The 21,473-nt window shown below is 40.1% G+C and overlaps 1 protein-coding gene across 5 annotated transcripts in view; it reads right to left on the reverse strand.

Annotated features, from left to right (window-relative positions):
• Positions 1-21,473, reverse strand: part of eys (EGF-like photoreceptor maintenance factor) — a 224,227-nt gene that overhangs the window by 110,784 nt on the left and 91,970 nt on the right. For all 5 annotated transcript variants that reach the window (XM_078787403.1, XM_078787404.1, XM_078787405.1 and 2 more), the window contains 3 exons: positions 12,573-12,669; positions 12,075-12,179; positions 8,903-9,051 (listed from right to left, as the gene is read on the reverse strand). In XM_078787403.1, coding sequence (XP_078643529.1) covers positions 8,903-9,051; positions 12,075-12,179; positions 12,573-12,669 — 351 coding nt within the window. The remainder of the gene's footprint in view (positions 1-8,902; positions 9,052-12,074; positions 12,180-12,572; positions 12,670-21,473) is intronic.

The raw sequence follows: 21,473 nt of genomic DNA on the forward strand, positions 1-21,473 counted from the left end.
TAGAGAATACTATTGCAGTAGTCGAATCTGGACGTGACAAATGCATGGATCAGGGATTCAGCGGCAGCGAATGTAAGCAATGGACGGAGTCGGGTTATGTTCTTGAGATGAAAAAATGCCGTCCAGGTTAATTGTTTGACGTGAGGTTCAAACGAAAAAGTAGGTACAGGTGAGAGGGGGTGTAATAGCGTTGTATGGGATGGCATTGTCAAGTTGGAGACAGAAGTCATGGGTGGATTTTGTTATGTTTTTGGGACCAATGATGATTATATCTGTTTTTGTCACTGTTGACTTTGAGGACGTTTTGTTCTATCCAGGTTTTAATGTCGGTTAAGCAGTTGGTGAGGGTGGAGTAGACGTTGGAGTTGATGGCGGTGGTGGTGATGTATACCTGTATGTCATTGGCGTAGCTGTGAAAACTGAGGCCATGATGACGGATTATGTTACGGATGTAGAGGGCGAGAGGACCAAGCAACGAACCTTGGGGAACACCTTGTAATAAATGTTTTATTTTATCGCTAAAAGACTTGAAAAAGGGGTGTCATCCTATATGTAGGGTTAGTCTATATCAGACCACATGCAATACGGTAGTTATTTAAAGTTGGTTCATTCTTAAATAAAGTTAGACTTGTTGGTGTAGGGGAGGCCTGAGGCATTTTGTGTTCTTCTCTATGTGTGGTTAAAATCTTCTACGGACACTCATTGGATACGGCAGAGTGGGAAAACTTGAAAATGATCGTATTGTAAATCATGCGTTATAATTCAGTCAACAGACAATCACTGCAGCATGCTTCAAATGCGTGTTAACTAGCCAAAATGCAGCACCCCAGTGGACATTTTGCAAAGTTGTCAAGACCACAGATAAAGTTCAAATCAAAAAAAGGTGGTTCAAAGAGAATTTGAACAAAGTTGCAGATACTTGATGTATTGATGTTCTACTGACATTTTCAACAGAAGATCGCCTGACAAAGACAGAACTCTGAGGTCAGAGGAAAATGTCCCGACTGGTCGGAGCAGACAAGCAACAGGAAGTAAAATAGACACTCTGAAGGAACAAGAAGTTGAACTTTGGAGAAAATGCTGTGCAGCAGCAGGATATTCGACCTAGTGCCGGTCTCTCAGTTCATAGCAAAGGCTGCCTTTCCTAAAAAAGTGACAATGGAAGACGACTTGGTTTGATGATTCTGCAGGGTCAGCCTTTGGCACGTAGACCAACACGGTTGATCTATCCTGCCTCGTGGTGGTGTGGCGTAGTGCCAAATTTATGGCCAAATTAAGATCTCCTTTAGCTTCCTGAAGAATTTAAGCATATCTATATCCTCACGTTCCAGCAATATAAAAATGTGTAGACACATATAATATACTTAAACAGCAGTTCCAGATGTATTTTAATGGTGAAAAACTAAATCAGTGCTGCAGCTTTATCCTTTAATGCTAATCATGGGTTATATACTGTGTGCCCTTGTCAAGCTACGTAATGATTATCTGTTGAACTGTATGTCTCATTGATGCAGTAAACTGCTTTGTCAGGCAGATTCATTATTTTCAATAGATCTAAAGCATGCGGGTCACATTGCTCTACTGGGCATCTCATTATAAACCATATTGTTGCATATTTTCTTGGAGTTATTTGGTAAATATGAGTAATTTGTAAAAGTAACTAATCAAAAAGACTTACATTACAGTCTATATCAGGGGTGGGCAAACTACGGCCCGGGGGCCACATCCGGCCCGCCAAGTGTTTGAATACGGCCCGCCCAATCTTTCCAAAGTATTTCATTTAAACTCAACATACAACCTGGCATCATGGCCTGAGCCAACCTTTTGATGGTTTTATCAATTTTGTTTTTTGACATGGTCTGTTGTTTACAAAGTGCTCCTGAAAAAAGGGACACAAGCACATAATAATAATAATAATAATTATTATTATTAGATTATTAGATTAGATTAATAATTATATTAATGCTAATTATTATATTAATTATATATAATATTATTGTTATATTTGCATATTTTACATAATAATAATATAATTATTATTATTTTAATTTTATTGTAATTATTATAATATTTTATTATTTTTAAAATATTTAAATATAAATCTAAAATAATAAATAATAATAGCAGATTGCATGACAATTTTACAGATACAATAATACCAGGTGGACTGTTACGTGTAAAATATATAGTCTGCCCCCCCGTAAATTTTGTCATATCAATGCGGCCCGCGAGTCAAAAAGTTTGCCCACCCCTGGTCTATATCTGACTATGATTTTTATGTTGAGTTATTGTCCACATTTATGCTCGGGTACATAATACACGTGACAAATCTGTGCATGTAATAATAACACATTTAAAATTTTAGTAATGTTAACTGGATAGCTTATGCGCTGAATTCTTGTATGTATTAACTGAAAATGCTCATGACACCAAAAGTATTTTACAGTGAAAAATAACATCGGAAGGCATATTTTATTTGTTAGATGTGTGCTCGAATGTTGAAATATTTACAAACAGATATGCTCCTTGCCTCAAACCAACTCTCCTTTCCACTTCCTGTTCCTGTTCGAGCTGCTTGTCCACCTATGTGAAACCGTCAAGGCCTTGTCCCCACGAAGCAGGGTATTTTTAAAACCGCTTATTTCTCCGGGTACTCCGGTTTCCTCCCACATTCCAAAAACATGCTAGGTTAATTGTTGACTCCAAATTGTCCATAGGTATGAATGTGAGTGTGAATGGTTGTTTGTCTACTATATGAAGAGCTTGCAACCAAAAGGCGCTAAATCCAATTTTCACTAAGTTGCATGTTTTCATGAGTTTAATAGACCTCTGTCATGTGTATCCAAATCACATATTTTGGCCTTGAAATCATTTTAAAAAATATGAAAAAAAGTGATATGAAATTTATGCTTTCAACCAAAAGGCGCTATTTCCATTTCAGATTTCAACCAAAAGAAGCTAAATCCCTTTCTTTATTCTTTATTCTGATTGGCCCAAGTTTCCCATCTATTGATAATCGGACCAATCAGAGAAAAGAATACAATTGGCACTGCACATACAGAAAGCCAGTATCAGTGCGCATCCAGTTTTGTTTGTGGAATGTGGATGATGTTAATGTGTGCTATAATATCTTAACAACATTTTATCAGTAACAGTGTACTAGTGGTAGGTTATAACATTTTGTTTCTGTAATGTGTGAAGGTGAACGAGTGCATGTGTGTGTGTGGGGGGGGGTGTATTGTATGTTGAGAATGGCTTCTGTGTTGTAATTATTTTATTAGCACAGCACATTAAAGTACCTTACATGAATGAATGAATGAATGTACTAATTGAACAAACAGACGTATGCAAGAAGTATGAAGTATGCGAGTTCACATTCAGCAGACAGTATTGTTTACACCAGTTTTTTTGTTATTGTATATCTGCATCTGTAGGACAGATGTTTTTGATACTAAACCTCAGATAAAAAGAAAGTTTGGGACTGAATGTGTATTGCCGGAGGGTGCTTCAAGGTAGCTGTCCCAGCTAGTTTTCTTTGAGCAAGATCGAGGGAAACACAAGCACTGAGGCAGATGGTAATAAAAAGTCAAAACCCAGGAGACGAAGGTGGGTTCAAGTAAATCCACATTTTGTGTACTAAATACAGTATATTTTATGAATATGGTTATAATGTATGAGTATGGCAATTATTTTTTGTATTATTTTTTACTTTGCTGTGCGTCAATGGTTGTGTTTTGATTAGTCTGGTTGTCGGAAAGCATCCTCGTTATGACATCACATTCAAGATGGTGGCGGTACCGAAAACTTGCTTCATTTATATTCCTTCCTTTATATTTTCTATGTGCAAAACAAATAATTAGAGTGTTGAATAAGAAAGAAATAAGGACATTTTAAGCATTCTGTCCATACAAAATGTTTAACAGTTAAAAGATGACATGATCAAACCTGCTGCATGGTGACCGAGTGGTTAGCATGTTGGCCACACAGCCAAGAGATCGGGAAGAGCTGGGCTCGAATCTGTATGGAGTTTGCATGTTCTCCCCATGCAAGCGTGGGTTTCTTCCGGGTACTCCGGTTTCCTCCCACATTCCAAAAACATGCTAGGTTAATTGGCCTGTGTGAATAATTGTGTGCCCTACGATTGGCTGGCCACTAGTCGGAAGTCAGCTGGGATAGGCTCTAGCATGCCCCCGCGACCCTAGTGAGGATAAGCGGTATAGAAAATGGATGGAGGATCAAAGCCATGCTGTTGCCTAGCATTGCAATAAGTGATATGATGGTTCTGTTGCCTCTTCTCTTAATCTCAAATTCCCTTATGCTTACTAACGTACTGTAAAAAAATGCCTTGAATGTTTCTTTAGGAAAAAAGGATTTGCTGGGAGCCAAATCATTAACTCTCATGAATCAGTTTGACACCTCATTAGTTATCATACAGAGAAACATCCTTTAGTTCCTTGCCAGCATTAACTTTAATCATCCGGCTTCCACATAAACATGAGCAAGTGAATCAAAGCATAGAGCAGGGATTATGGGCAGCACTGGAAGTTTTAGAGCTCCAGTTTAAGTAAAATTTCCCCTTGAGTATTCAATTAGTCTAATAAAATACAAAAAAAAAGAAATATATAAGGATAATACATTAGATGTGAAAGTAATTCATAGAGTAATTTGGACATTTTCTGTTGAAAGACTCGTGACAAACTCATCATGTGTGACATCACTATTATTGTTTTATTTTTTGTGTGTGTGATGGACTGATAGCAATTAAAGAGTAAGCCATGCTGAAATATACAGTATATAATGGATACTTTTACCATAGTTGTAGTATGCATGGAGGCAATGCAACAGCAGTTTAAATCAAAAGCAAACTGTAATTTTGTATCATTGAAAATAAATGTTTTGCTGATGGCATTCATTATTTATAGATGCTGCCCAATAAAGTGCAACGGTTTATTTAAAAAATGAGGGGCGAATCCAAGCAATGTAAAGGAAAGATCAGACAAAAGAAGGTGTCAAAATGAGTCTCCTGCCAAAATCAAAACACGCTCATTTAGCTGAAACGGATGTGGGTAATCCCGTTACGGGGAATTTGTGTGATATTTACATTTACACCCAACACAAATCTTTTTGAGACTTTCAGATATTAAATTGATTAATTGGAAGACATCTTAATCCTTTGGTTTGCATCTCTAAGCTGCAACAGATGGAACAAGAATTTATTTGCCTCACCTCTCTTATAAGGAGAAGAGACAAAATACACGCTGTAGTGTATCAAATTCACTCGCTGCAGGATACAAACGCATTATTTTCTCGTGTCTGACTGAGCCAAGTTTTTATTTAGCCAAAAGCAAAACTTGCAGAGCAGCTTCCCATTTTATAGTTTGCAAAGGCAAAACAATCCTCAATGTGCAAGAAATCAATACTGGATGGCAACGGAAAATGAACTGCTGAGGGGAAGAAATTAAGAAGTGGTAGACAAGAAAAAAAATGCTTGTTCTGTATTTCATAACATTCAGACAGATGAAGCCCGGATTTATAGTAAAATTCAATAAAATGTCACACGCTCATAAAATACATGGAATTTCTAGCAGTTAAAAATGAAATAAATGTGTCTTTCTTATAAAAATCAATATTGAACACCAGAGGCGTGGAGTCAATTCATGCGACTTGGACTCAAATCAAACTCGAGTCACAATTTTGATGACTTTGGACTGGACTTGACAATATCATCAAAAACTTTGACACTCATGACCTGAGACCTAACTCATACGTTTCAACAAACATACGATTTTCAGTGACTGCGTTGAATAAAAATCCATCCATTTTCTACACGGCTTATCCTCACTAGGATCCCGGGTATGCTGGAGCCTTTGGGCGAGAGGCGGGGTACAGCCTGGACTGGTTGCCAGCCAATTGCAGGGCATCTGCTTTGATATCTTAACCCAACCAGTCGAGACAGACGGCCGCCCCACAGAGCCTGGGGGGGGCTCTTTACCTCTGTTTTTCATTTCTGAATGTGACCTCCTTATGTAAAGTACCATGAGATAACTGTTGTTGTGATTTGGCGTTATATATATCAATTGACCGTAGGTCAAAGTACATCGCAGCTGCTCCATGGTAGTGTTGCAATTCTACTATTCGCTCTTGAACACAATAGCTGCAGCCATCGCTGATTGTCTGTCAAAAAGTGAATCACCACCTTTCAGTCTTTATCTTTACTATGATTGTAGAGCAAGAAATAAACCTTAAATATCCCACTGGAAATGTCAGCTCAAAGATTAAAAGTACTATAATGCCATATTTCCAATGTGCCAGAACTCTTCAGAGCCTCAGTACAAAAGGTTGACATAATGGCAACATTTTTATTGTCATGTTCCTCCGGCAATAATGTGAACTCACTGAAGCCTTGCTGTAACATCATCATCATCAAACAATGTGCTGACTGAGGAAACTGCAACAATGTGCTGATTGCACTGTACTATCACTCAAGGGAGCGTGCGCCTTAATGATGGGTGAAGAAGAGAAAACAGAGGGTGACAAACTGCACAGCTGAAAGTGTGATTTATATAAACATGATCACCCATTAATCATGTCGCTGTAATGACTTCTGACCTCAGGAATGAACGTGGCTCCCATGTATAGTTAAATAATACATGCTGGGAGCCTTTAAAGCAAAACACCCTCATTAATGATCCGACAAGCCCGATTCAGGCAGCTGCCAGGGCTGTCTTACAGGATGAGATTAACATTTTCTTTATGGTGGATGTCAATATGACACCAAGGTACAATAATGTATACAACAGCACAAAACAGTTGTGCATAATTACAGCATGTGCTTAGGTTGAATCCTATACTAAGGGCATTATTGAATATTTGACTTTGAACACTGCAGTGGTAAAAACCGCATTGCTCCCTCTCCAACTGGTACATTTACCACTAAGCCACTGTAGTAAACGTCAAATCAACCGCTGTCAAAATGTCTTTGGTGATAAGTTGTTAGTAAAATAGATGTGCCCCTACTTTTTTGATTCAATGTCTATTCCAGTATTCATGACACCAATTAATGTGCATGCAAAGCAGGAAAAAAAACAAAACAAAAACGTGTGTGTTACCATCTTGTCTTAGGTTAAGAAGAAAAAATAAAAAACAAACAAATGCTGCCCAATGGTGGTGAAGTTAAATTAAAAGTCAAAACTACAATATTAATAATAATAATAATAATGATAAATAAAAATAATGTATATTTCTTACCCACCTTTGATGAATTTCACGTTATTTTTAAGATGACACCATGAGTAAGACTGTTCTATTGAGTAATGACTTCCTGCCATTTCCGATGGGTTAATAAGCTTGTCATGAGGTCTATTGACTTGCGAGCGGTGCAGTATTTAAATGATCAGGCAAAAATGTTGATCACTTCCAAAGTCAAAGCTGAGGTGTTTAAATATCTTGTTGAGTCTAAAACACAAAGATAATAGGTCTACTTTTATAGATGGCTTAGCAAATTGATTAATTAATTGATTAATAAAACAATAAATTGTTTTGGATGGTATTTAATTTGATACTAAAACAAACATCCACTTAAAAATCCATTTTCCCATCCATTTTCTATACCGCTTTTCTATACCTCACGACGGTTGCAGGAGCCTATTCATGCATGACATGCCTAACATGCATGTTTTTTTACTCCATGTTTTTGTACCCATGCACGGGAAGAACATGCAAAGTCCACACAGAGATGCCCGAGGGTAAACCTGGGTCTCCTAGCTGGGTGGCCTGCGCGCCAACCCCCCAGCCATACTAAGAAAATTCAATATGAAAAGTAATGCAGGTGAAAATGAACTGTCGTTACAGCGTAATCACATCCATGCGAGCAAACAAATATAGACTACACTGATTTATTAGTGCGCAGCTTCAACTGTAGGACCCTAGATGGATTTTGGCATTTAATATGCAAAAAAAACAAAAAAAGTCACTCATGGCTTTCCTGATGCCAGAGGCAAATAATTTAGTAATGCGATCGCATGACACAACAAATGTCAGAATTCCATCGAATAAATGAGGTGACACATCCTACCAAAGCAGAATAACACGTAAATCAATTTCAATCAAGTTGGTTTTTTCAGGGCCTCTCAGAAAAGTTACACACAGCCTTCTTTGGAATAGCTTTTGTGTCACTATGCAAAGTTCTCGAGAAGATACTTTGCATGACTTCCAGTTGGTTTGAGCCAAGCCAGACTATATCCTCTGGCCGCACGCTCTCTTGGGGAACCCTGTTTCCTCACATGAGCTTAGAGCATCAGAAAAAGTAATGACTTGTACTATAGTGTTCGCGGGCCTAATAATAAAAGCTGCTTCAGTGGGAATTGGGCCATGCATGTCAGGTTCTGCTCTCCAGAGTCGCAATACCTCAGAGATTTCGCCTCTTCTCTCAATTGGGGAAGGATAAATTGAAGATACAGTGCGGAAGACAAATGAAATTAATCTTCCCGGTAGCTGACAGGAATCGGCTTCAGTGCAAACACACACACACACACACACACGCACATACATGTGCACTAAAATAGCTGGATATCTGTCCGGCTGCAAAATAAGACAAATGAATTGAAGTAAAGCAGCAATAACGTTCAAAGTCTAAATAAGCTGCTATAATGAAGTAAGAGCAGCTAAGTGACAGTGAGATGTTTCCATCAGACCAAACAGATAACATGTATGGAGTTCTTGTTAGCTTCCACCACTCACTGTACGTATCTTGTCGCAACAGGCCGGCCAATTAAAAATAAATGTTGGGTAGCGGTTTTCACACTAAACCACATATGTGTCAGCGGTCCAGCCCGCAACAGCCCTGATAAGCTTTTTAGGCTCTTCTATTGATCTTGCTGTCACTAGGGGGCAAAAGTAGTACCTAAGTATCCCGGGCGACAGACGCATTCAAAGCCTGCTGGCTTGTTGATGCAGGTGCCCTCTTGTAGGCAAGGTGAAACTTGACAAAAGTCATTCCCACTCAGGTCACACAAGGCACCGAAATAACCAGGAGGGCAAGTGCAGTGGAACCTGTGGAAAAAACAGATTTCACACAATTATTAAAGTGAAAGAGTGGAAGGAAGCTTGTTCTGAGAATTTTGTGACATTTGCTCAGTATTTGCACTGAAAACTGACATATATGTATTTTTTATATTTATATAACATTGAAAATTTATGAATGAATGAAAGAATTAACGATATTTTCATCACACTTTGTTGATTAAACAGGCAATATTACTCAGGAGATCGGGTTCGAATCTCCGCTTGGGCATCTATGTGTGGTGTTTGCGTCTTCTCCCCGTGCTTGCATGGGTTCCCTCCCACATTCCCAAAACATGCATGCTAGATTATTCATTCATTCATTCATTCATTTTCAACCGCTTTCGGGCGAGAGGCGGGGTACACCCTGGATTGGTGGCCAGCCAATCACAGGGCACATATAGAAAAACAACCATTCACACTCACATTCATACCTATGGACAATTTGGAGTCACCAATTAACCTAGCATGTTTTTGGAATGTGGGAGGAAGCTGATCCCAGTGCATGTTTATTTTTGTTTTGGTATGGTCACAAACCATTATTATTTTTTATCATTATTATTTTTGTCGGGCTGCACGGCGGTCGAGTGGTTAGCGCACAGACCTCACAGCTAAGAGACCAGGGTTCAATTCCACCCTCGGCCATCTCTGTGTGGAGTTTGCATGTTCTCCCCGTGCATGCGTGGGTTTTCTCCGGGTACTCCGGTTTCCTCCCACATTCCAAAAACATGCTAGGTTAATTAGCCACTCCAAATTGTCCATAGGTATGAATGTGAGTGTGAATGGTTGTTTGTCTATATGTGCCCTGTGATTGGCTGGCCACCAGTCCAGGGTGTACCCCACCTCTCGCCCGAAGACAGCTGGGATAGCTGCCCTCACCATTTAAGGTGACTGCTTGCAGCTGTGAGATGCTGGTTCTTTGTTTGAGTCCTGCTTGCCAAATTCGCATGGACTTCTTTCCTCTGCTTCATGAATTCTATGCTGCGTGTGTACCTTTGTTTGAAACCCATTCACTTTGGACTGCTAGTTAAGCGTCTCAGAAAAGTTTAGCCCAGTTGCTTCCCAGCCTTCAACGGCTGAGTTGACCTTTAGTGATGTTTGCTTCCATTGTGTTTTTATCTGTTCCCTTTTGTCCACACCATCACCCTACATCTGGGGTCGTACGAATATGTTGACAACCGTCTATGACTATGCAATAGAGAGTGTCCTCACCTGTGGATGCACAGTGTGGTATACCAGCAGCACTGCATCAGAAAAGGAAAAACTGCAGTGGCTCATTAAGACGGCTCAGCAAATCATCAGCACCCCACTTCCACATCTAGAGATCTATTGGTCTAGAGATCTATCCGACAGGCCAGAAAGATCTGTGATGACGCCGCCTAACCTGGACACTCTATTTGCCTGTCTTCGCTCTGTCCGAAGCACCAATAGATATAGGCTGTGAAGAGACAGCTGTCGGAACCTTAATATCCCCTAAGACTGTCTTGCAAAGGCCTATGGAAGTTTGTTGGTAACATTTCTTATGATTATTATAGATTATGTATGACCTCTTTTTCTTTTTTCAGTGCACTCCCAGGGGGGACGCCCGTGAGTGTATGGTGAGGTGTCAAGGGGAGTGGGAGAGGCGGGGAGACGATACATGTGAAATTTTAGCTTAGAGTCTTAATTCATGTGTGAACAATGCTGGTGTCGCCAACTCATACGGTCGTTTGTACAGATAAATAAATTGCATTATTACAGGTTCTCAATAGTATTTCAATTTAGGACAATATTATCTCAACAAGAACTAGCACGTTCCTGATGGAGGTATTTAAATAGTTGGAGAAACTTTCAAATTAAGAGCACAATTTTTCATTGTAAGCCTGACCTAAGCCTAACAACTCTCCCAAACAGGAACAATAGCTCAGCAATTAGGTCTCCCTGAGTGCAACTCACTTTGAATTATGCTTGACGACTTATTACAGAAGGGAATAGTCTAATGAGTCTGATAATGCAGTTTACTCCATTCCAATCCCTCTTCCCAGCTGTCAGTGCCTCTAATACCTTCTGACCAAATGACTATGAGGAGACGGCTCCACTATTTACGGGGTCTGGTAAAAAAGAAAACATGTCACGAGACACCTCAGAGTTAAAACCAAAGTAATATTATAAGGGAGGCATAATTTGTCGTCATTAAATCAAGGACCTGAAATCCAATTTTGGCGATATGCAAGAATCTCTTTTTGTCATGTGGGACAAAAGCAATGTGCCTCCTAATTACTGAAGCTCTAAAAGGCTCGACTGGTCAGGGACAGTGCTCTGATAATAATTAACACTCTCCTTATCATGCCGCACTTCGCCGCCTGCCAGCCAATGCTGCTTTTGAGCTTCTTATTAAACAAAACCACATCAGATGATAACGATTTATTATTTCCCACCAAAGCTTCTGCACGCAGTGTGATAACACGGGGCTGTGAATGTGTGTAGCGGTGGTAAGACAATGTAGTGAACACAGCAGAGTCTTGATGCATCAGTACACTGCACTCAGGCTTGCCTAACTTGTCGGGTTGCGGAGATGGAGATAGCGGCGAGCGTGTAGTGTTGTTCTTGTAGTGGACAAGCGAGGTTAAAGCACGCCTGATCTGAACTCCCCGGACTGTGCAATAAAGCGAGCACTGTACTGAGCAGGGCCGGGTCACACGGGAAACAAATCATGACGAAAGACAAACTGGAGACAAACCATTTAGGACTCAAATTGGCCTTGGGACTTCCCTACCCATCTGTCCGACTAAGCCCACAAGCCCCGGGGCTCCCATTAAGCACAGCAGAGAGAAGCAGCACTGTAGTGCTGGCTGGACTGGAGCCGAAATCCAGATACATGATGTTTTCTAGCTCAGTTCACTCTCCGTCTTGAGGAGGACAGCTTAGATATGTCAAGAATAAAGACACACTAGACCCTTCAAAATAAAACACCCACAATGATTTTTTTACAATGCACATGATATATGAAGGCAAGTGAATAGAACCATTCTTACCTGTCCGCAAAGTCTTGACAAGTACCACCATTGAGACAAGGCTGTGAGAAGCACTTATTGACGAATTCACAGTGGAGGCCAGAAAAGCCCACCTGACAATCACAGCTGTAAAAAAACGTAGATATGTTGAGGAATTGACACCGTCTCGGTTGCTATACACACCAAGTGTCAGACAGCATGAACCCATTTAAATTTGGTGCACATCGGAATAAAAATGTGGATAAAGGAATTTATTTCCTGTATTGATCAAATAAAATATGACCATAATGTAAAACAAAACAAAATGTAAAACAAAACAATGCCAATATTTACATTAGTTATTTAGTCAAATTAACAATTTAATGCAGCATTTACACAAATGTCTGCAATTGACTGGTGACCAGTACAGGGTGTACGAGTCCTCTTGCCCGAAGTGGGCAGAGATAGGCTCAAGCAAACCCCCATGAGCCACACAGAAAATGGATGTAGGATGTTCAAAGTCTAAGGTGTTATCGTCACCTGTAACCGTTGACCCCGTTCACACAGTCGCCATGGTTTTGGCAAGGATTAAAGCTACATTCGTCGGTGTCACTTTCGCACCGGTTTCCTTCATATCCTGAAAGACAGAGGAGACAGTCATGGATCAGCGAACCCGCCCACATTCCTGAAAACGTCAGCATCAATGATAACCAAGGCCCTGGTGAACGGCATTTTAATGGAACTAGTAGCCCCTGTAGCATATCTCATCTTCCAGCTCTCAGCACTCAGTGTTTTCCCTCTGAGAGTCTAATAATACTTTAGCGCCATGGACAGATTGGTCTGAGGGTTGGTGGTTTGGGGTTTGGGAGGTGTGTGTCGGTGTGTGCCGCTCTGTGCATATGTCTGTGTGGGAGGAAGAAAGAAGTAAGACGGGGGGGCTTCTTGTTAAGGGAGAGGCTAAAGCCCATGAGCTCTTTTGACCTGGTTCATTAGGGGGTTGAGGGCAGGCTGGCTAAGCAGATCAGTATGGATGTTTGGTAGGACTTTTGAAGGCAGCCAGGGAGCTTCAAATGTCCTGCCTCTAGTGCTTTGTCCTGGTCTACTTTGCATCTTTCTGCTTTACAAGGTACCTAACAACAATGGAATGTTTTAATGATATTCAAAATGAATTAATAACCAGTTTCGGGCTCATTTATTTCATAAACTGTCACAACTGAAGAGGAATAGGTGGAACATTTTTTAATCAATGTCACCAAAAATTCTATATGGACTCGGAATAAGATGACAACCACAAATTTGTCATCATTTTTTCATCATTTTAACCTTTCATTGTGTTATTTGTTTTATTTTTCAGTTTAAGACAGCTTACAGACCTTAAGGTCGCTCTTTGTCTATGTTTTGATTATCAGCATGATTATTGCACAAGTGTGTCTTAGGTGCACCACAATGTGCAGTTTTACAGTATCTGATGTGACCAGGTGATCAGGTTGTTGATTGGGCTTGTAGAATGATGGTCCACTCCACTTCAAAGGCTGTGCAAAGTTGCTGGATATTGGCAGGAACATCCCAAACATGCTCAAAGGTTGACATATGCTGGTCATATAAGAACTGGAATGAATTCACCTTCCAAGAATTGAGTGAACATCCTTGCAACATGGGGTCATATACAATGCTGCAACATGAGGTAACTGAATGAATGACACAACGATGGGCCTCGGGATCTCGTCACGTATCTCTGCACATTCAAAATGCCATCAATAAAATCCATAAATTCACAACATATGCTCTCCCACACCATAAACCCACTGCGACCACTCCATCCACAACATTGACATGACATGATGTTGCCCTGTACAGTGAAAACCGTATTATCTGAATCAGTAACACCACTTGGCCCTTGATGCAGCTTGAGGAGGGAACGAGCTGTTGCACGACCAGACGCTTGAAAATTTGTCCCACAGATTTGGAAAATGAGGAATATGTAGCACAGGTGGAGGATCAGCATTTCCACTCAGTTGTTGCCCAAGCTTCTTTTCCGTCAGTAAGGTGGGACATGCTGAAGGCCATTTTAGCTCGGATGGAGTGGAATGATGCCGCCTGGAGTTCAAAATAAATGTCAACTTTTCGTCCATATGGTCCTCAATGCAAATCATCCTAGTTTATCCTCTTCTTCTGTCACTTGTCGGTTTTCAAGGTGTAGCTCAAGTTTGTATCTTCTTTTTGTGCCCCAAAAAAAGACCTTGTGAAATACTTTTATGTTGGTCATTCTGAACTTTGGATTTACCAACACAGCCTTTGAGTGAAACAACTCAAACCAGACTAGGTTTTTTTGAAACAAAGTGTTTTGAGTAGTGGTGGGCAAAAACGTTCATTTCAGTCAATTGGTCGTTAGCCTGTGATCTCCACCCTGTTTATTGTCGAGTCAGTCCGTTCACTCATGTTCACATTCGTTCCGACTCAACAGTGCAACAACACGTGATGATGAGTGGTGTGTCAGTCATGAACGAACGGGTCAAAAGAACTAGTTCTTTTTTGTGAACCAAATGAACGAGGTCACCAATCTCCTGGTCTCTTGGTCTTTCAGCCAGCTAACCCCACCCACCTACAGAGCGAGGAGTGACGATAGGGTAAGACAGGCAGGCACGCAGATAGTCCCACCCTGCAAAAGGAACGATGAACTGACTCTCCAGCCAATCAACAAAAAAGCATTTGCAACTGAACGGACTGAACCTGTATTTTAGCGGCGGTGACCTTGTTCATTCCCTTCACAAAAAGGAACTAGTTCTTTTGACCTGTTCGTTCATGACCGACACACCACTAGTTTTGAGCCATCCAAACCTCTTTCACGGCTCACTTCCAAAATGCGCAAACCTCATTATCTGAGACTTTGGCATCGTTTAACACGAGAATACAACATTCTAACTACATTTATAGGTCAGAAAAATGGAAAAAGCACCATCGGTCCCCTTTAAAGAAACTGCCCCAGTGCGATTAGTGACATGGACCAGCACTCCCAATTGTGAAGGCCCTCGTCAGATTAGATTAACACACATACTTTGCAGAGGATTGTGGCAGATTAGAGTTTGCTGAAAATTCAAAAGGATGTTTTGAGTTATTATTGTGAAAACCATCTTTTTGTTGGGCTCACAGCTAGGAAACGCTCAATTCCACCCTCGACCATCTCTGTGTGGAGTTTACATGTTTTCCTGGTGCATGCGTGGGTTTTCTCCGGGTACTCCGGTTTCCTCCCACATTCCAAAAACATGCTAGGTTAATTGGTGACTCCAAATTGTCCATAGGTATGAATGTGAGTGTGAATGGTTGTTTGTCTATATGTGCCCTGTGATTGGCTGGCCACCAGTCCAGGGTGTACCCCGCCTCTCGCCCGAAGACAGCTGGGATAGCTGAATGAATGTCTTTTTGTTATTGTTACTTTGTATTACTGCCACCTACAGGACAGGAGGACTGGAACATTGGGGACGGTTATTTCGGTTATTTATTTGTTTTGACTTTAACTAAGAAAAGTCAAATATTTCAAATGAAGTGTCGTGCACTAAAGAAAGACCCTCTCAGCTAATTGTTCATTCTTGGCTGAGATCTACTGAATGCCTAAAGGTTTTTTAGATAGACAGATAGACTTCCTTTATTGTCATTGCACAATAACACAGCTGTGAAATTTCCAACGAAATGTTGTTGCCCAGCTCCCATATAATAATAATAAATAATAATGTGGAGCATTATTATTATTATATTATTATACAGCACCGTTCAGTTACAAATGCTTTTACTAAACATTTGCGGTGTGCAATCCAACTAAACATATAAACACCTCGTAAAATATGACAAATATGGTAGAAATGATACAGTAATACACATGGGTGATGCTAGTGGGACGAATGTGGTGACACAGTCACACTTTTATGCACCTTGGGATGTAAGAATGCAAGTGTTTCAATGAGACCACAGAGAGCACGGAGCAGCCAGTGAATTATGGGACAGCACCGGTTCCCCAACCTGGCCTGTCAGTCACGGCGATGGTGGAACACCTCGGGGGGCTATTTGGAATGTCACTGCAATGTAATGTATCTTGTGCCACTAAGCAGTGACTGGAGGCTTCCCTTTGACAGAGCACTGAGAGAGATAGCGCAGGCACATGCTCACAAAGTCATTCCATCATGTGGTTGCAGCTCCGCTACGAGATCGCTGCCACTAAATATCTCAGAGGAGAAGAAATTGTGGGTAATACCCGGCGGACAGTGAACTAACTTTGATGGGCATTTCAATTGAAATATGACTGATGTCATTTTGTCATTTTGTCCCTGTGAATTTGGTTGGGGCTGCTACATTTATTCTTTTACAGTCTCCTCAGGTGGGTGTAACAGGTACTAAGAAAGTGGCTCAGTCCTAATCATTTTCCTAATCAAGTTTGGTGGTAAAAAAAAAAAAAAAAAAAAAGTTTGGTATTTGCTTAGGCTGTTTATGTTTTGCATTCAGTTTTAACTCTGCTCAGGATATTTTCTTTTTGTGTCATTTATGTCCCTTCAAACTACCTAAACTTTCCACGTCTTGCCTTTGGATCATAAATATGGAACTTTAATATTTCTCATCTAATATTTCATTCATGCAACGATCATGACTGACATGCTGAATAAGCCCAGTTCATAATTTCCAATATTTCATCCTGCCACATGGAAATGTGTAGCTTCCAAATTGTTGTTAACATTATCTAATTGTGCATTTATGAAAACGACCTTCTTTATGAATTAATTTGTATTCATTGATTTATTTTTATTAATTTTATTTCTTGTTCTTTTATTTATCAAATTATTTTATTTTATGAATATATTGAAAGTAACAATATCTTACTATTACTAGTAATAGTATGAAGGCACGAGTTGAGACAAAAATATAAAAAAAATAGAAGCAGAACATGTTCATTTATTACACGACATGTGACGTGACGTGGCATTAGTTTGAGGTGATAGCTGCTGCTGATATCGGTTGATATCAGATATAATTTCAAGCATCTCAGTCCATTATGTTAAAGGCAACCTATTTGGCTTTTTCTACTTTTCTGACCTATAAATTGTCATAATGTTATGGTATTATCCTGTTAAAGGATACCAAAGTTTCAGATAATGAGGTTTCCACATTTGGAAGTTACAGATATTGTGGGGTGTGTTCAATGTGAAGACACTGTAGAGTTATGTAAACATACTGGTCTTTAAAGGGTTGCAAAGTAAAAAGAATACAATCAACGTTATAGGCTAAAGTCGTATAAAAAGATTGACTATTGAAGTTGACAATTAGGGACAACTGAGTGAGGATTTTGGAAGCATCTGTTTTCATATAATATAATAAAACAAATGCGTATTTAAAATGCAATTTGTGAAGCGTTAGAGTTAATATTGGCTGAAGGAAAACAACTGCTGTCACTTCTGAAAGGTTAATCTATTCCAGATTTTTGGTGTGCAAAAATGAACATGGCATTGGTGTGCATTGCTATTCCTGTGGAACAAACACTCTAATTGAGGTAATCAAAACTTGATTAATGCATGCAGATTAATCAGATATGCGATAAAATGTTTTCCTTATCGGCACAGAGCTTAGAAAACTAAATAGAAGATGAAATGTAGGTGTTTTTTAATCATCATGACTAACACATCTGGGCAGATAAGTCAACACTTGCTAACAAAGCTGATCGGTGTGCAATCCTTTTATACTGAGGCTTATTTTTCCACATGTATAAATGGAATCTTGGATTTGTTGTCACAGTGGTGTGCAGGTACTTAAATTATTGGCTTGAACAATGCTCACTGTGCACCCTGATGTTTTTCTTCCCCTACGGCTTTTGTTGTGCGGATCTACATTTACCAGTTGGCTCACCAGGCTTTCATTGTTGCCCTTTACTTGGTTTAGCCAATTTCATGCTTTTTACTACAAACCGTTGCATTTGTTCCATTTGTCTGGGAGAAATTGTTACCCCCTACCGAAAATCACTATGCCAAACTACAAATCCTGTGAATGCATAAAGCAGCAGGATATGGCTGTTGGTACGTAAACATTTCAACTAACTATGTCACCACAAAACTTCAAACGTGAGCAAGAACACTAACATTTTCATTTAAATCATGTTTTAAGTACGATTTTAACACCAACTGTCATAACAATAACAAGAAGATGACCATTGTATATTAAAACTATAATACAAATAATACTACTAACTAAACATATTCCTTATGTGCATGCTATATTTTTGGTCTAATTAGTTTTCAGCTTCTATGTGGTGTAATGTCAATGTAATCTACCCAGGGCCTTCAGAGTCAGGAGTGCTGGCCCATGTCACATATACACTATTACACTATTACTACAATAGAGCTTTGTTTTAAACTAGGCAGAATTCACTTCACAAGCCACAGTGATGTCAGCATTGTTCCATCTTCTGCTTGGTTGATTGGTCTGAAAGCCTATGCCGAACACTCATTTACCAGTGCGCTTGAATGCATCATCGCATGAACAGCAGCTCTTAATTTGTGCTGCTGTTCATGTGATTGTGTATTTGAGCATTCTGATATATTAATGGGGACCGATTATGCTCATTTTTGGCCCTTTGTATTGAGTTATGGACTCCTATAGAGCAGCTACACAAAATAGCCAGCAGAGCTTTCTAGTTTTTCCAGAATCTACACCTATTCAGCTGTATTTCTTTGGATTTCTTTCTTTCCGCGAAAACAGTTGCCTTCAGGCATGCCCACTCCGGTGTGGTTGGTCACATTTCTGAGTGCTTAGAAAGACTGTCGATGTTGTGCTGCTAGCTGCGAACCCAACTTTATAGGAGTTGATGAACAGTATAGGAGTTTATAATAAATGGCAATGTATCTTTTTAAAATGTCAGCTTTTAACATACAGCCATATGTGTTGGATCCCAAATCTGATCCGGAAGTAGAGACTGGACAGTCCAGAGTTTGTCAAGAAGATTACAGATTGCATAGTATCGGGAGTAACATGCAAACTCCACACAGAGATGCCCAAACGGAGGTGAAAACCCTCAATCTCCTGACTGACCAAAACAAACGGACTCAAAAGCAGTTTCTTCCCAAAAGCCATCACCACTCTGAAGTCACACATGCACTGACATCACAACCCAACCCTCCCCAATCTCCCCCAGACTACCTCACAAACATCTACTGTGAAGCACCATTAAGTATGTAAAATATCACCACAATTCCAATTATTTAACTATTTTTACCTATTTTATCTAACTGTTATTTATTTATTTTTTATTCCATGTTTGCGATAAAAGGAGCTGCTCTCAATCTCATTGTACGTGTGTGTAGTGACAATAAAGGCATTCTGTTCTATTCTATTCTATTGTGAGGCCACAATGCTAACCACTTGTCCACCCTGCGCCCACACTGTTAAACATTTTTTTACATACTTCATTAACAATATTTTAAGCTCCTCCTCCCCAGCTGTTATTCTCCTCTGGCTGGAAAGAAGTGCAGATGCATCTATGTAAGTTGCCTTTGGCTGCTACTCGGGGCTCGCACCTACAGGCGTCCTGCGAAGTCTTCAAGCATGTTAGTGACATTTGCCTTAAAGGAGACACATGATTGGTTGAACCCACAGAATTGTACGTGACCTGAAAGCTCTGCCAGCAGCAGGCACAAGTCACGCGAGCTAAATCAACCAATAGAGAATAAATACGTATAAAAATAATACATATTGAAAGTTATGCAGTAAAACCAAATCTGAAACAATCCTACAGTGGCTGCGAGACCTGCTGCGAGGGCTCGGGGGTTAAACTCCAAAATGTTACTCGCCTTGAATGATGGTGAATTTTTATGAGGAGAACAACTGCGAGTTTCCTTTTTCCAATGCAGCTGTTGTCTAGACATGAAACGGAGGACACGGATCTAAATGGAGGAAAAACAAAACACCCTCTGCCCTCAGCAATGGAACGTTATTAGCATGCTGAGACCTCAATGCAGTGGAGGGGAACACTCATACAGAGACTGGTCACATGCTGCATTTTTATAGACTCTTTGCGTGCACTCTTGCCCCCAAAATAATAGACCTTATAGGTACAAACTTCCATAGAAAACTTAAAAATACCACATATATACATAGGCCAGAGGGCACATGCAAAAAGTATTTATTTTCATATATGTAATGTTATGGGAACTAATGTAGAGTCAACCTTCAATGCAATAATTCTAAAGCAATGCAATTTCAGTCAAAATTCCCTCAGTGTAGAAAATTACAGCACATTTAAAATGTTCTCTAAAGAATCATATTGAGAGCAGCGACTTGTTTCACGCAAATGATCCACTGCTCACTCCGTCCCTTCTATTGCAATAACAGTCAGACGTGTGTGGGTACCTTTAAGGGCCAAGTGAGTGACAAGTGAGTGTGGGAGCAGTACAAAAAGAATGAGTGTGAAATAAAAATGTCACCCAGTCTCGGTGCGGGGGTGGTTTTGTAAATAGAAATTAGCCAGATTGTTAGTATATCACCATCGATGCAAAACCTGAAGATATTGTTGTAAGACCCATTGTGTGAAACTGGGTTCATTGGCCCCTAATGGCATGGCATGCACTCACGGGATGCCAATATGTGTTTTAGGTCATTGGAGTTCTTCCTGTTTTGCCCCATTCTGTGTTCTGTTTTACTCTCCATTTATCCCATGCATCTGTTGTTAATTAGTGTTCCTGATTATTTAGTTCAGTGGGTGGTGCATTGAGAGTCGATTGTGCTTGTAAGCTGCAGATGCCGGATCCCCGTTTCTGCTCTGAAAAACATTATTAAACAACTTTTACCTGCATTTGTGTCATACTCTCTGCATCCTGGGGTCGTTGCCAACACAAACACCATGCCAAAATGTGATTTTAGGACTGTAAAGATGACTACAGTATATGGATATTATTTCATGTTTAGGGGGCTCTAATAATATTAAAACACACGTAGAAGGTTTTAAATGGTTTTCTATGGTTAACTATGAACATATTTGAAGGAAACCGATACCTTAGCCCAAGCATCTACAGTCATTCACATATGGCCGCATAGCTCGCTCGGCAATGCCTTCGTATTCGCCGTCTTCAATCTATCAGGCTCGTGTTGCTCACACCTTCACGTCAAACGCCCTGTTTACACCAATGTCGTCCTTGTTAGTACTCCTGGACTGATGGCACTCTCCGAATTCATTCACAGTAGCAGAGAGATGGGCGCAATGTGGTTTTGCTGCAAACTGGTGCAGTATTCCTACCGGATGCGTACGTACTGTATTTATAATGTAATATTCTCTGATTGGTTTATCGTTGCCAGCGACGTATTACATACTTGTGTCAGTGGAAATGGTCCAACAGTCACTCAAGTCACTCAAGTCATTCGTCGCGCTTACCAAAATAGCACAACAACATTTTTACAGATTTTGGACACATG

Source organism: Doryrhamphus excisus, linkage group LG20 (genome assembly GCF_037039965.1).
Source record: "Doryrhamphus excisus strain RoL-2023G ecotype Guam linkage group LG20, RoL_Dexc_Guam_v1.1, whole genome shotgun sequence".
Taxonomy (NCBI): Eukaryota; Metazoa; Chordata; class Actinopteri; order Syngnathiformes; family Syngnathidae; genus Doryrhamphus; species Doryrhamphus excisus.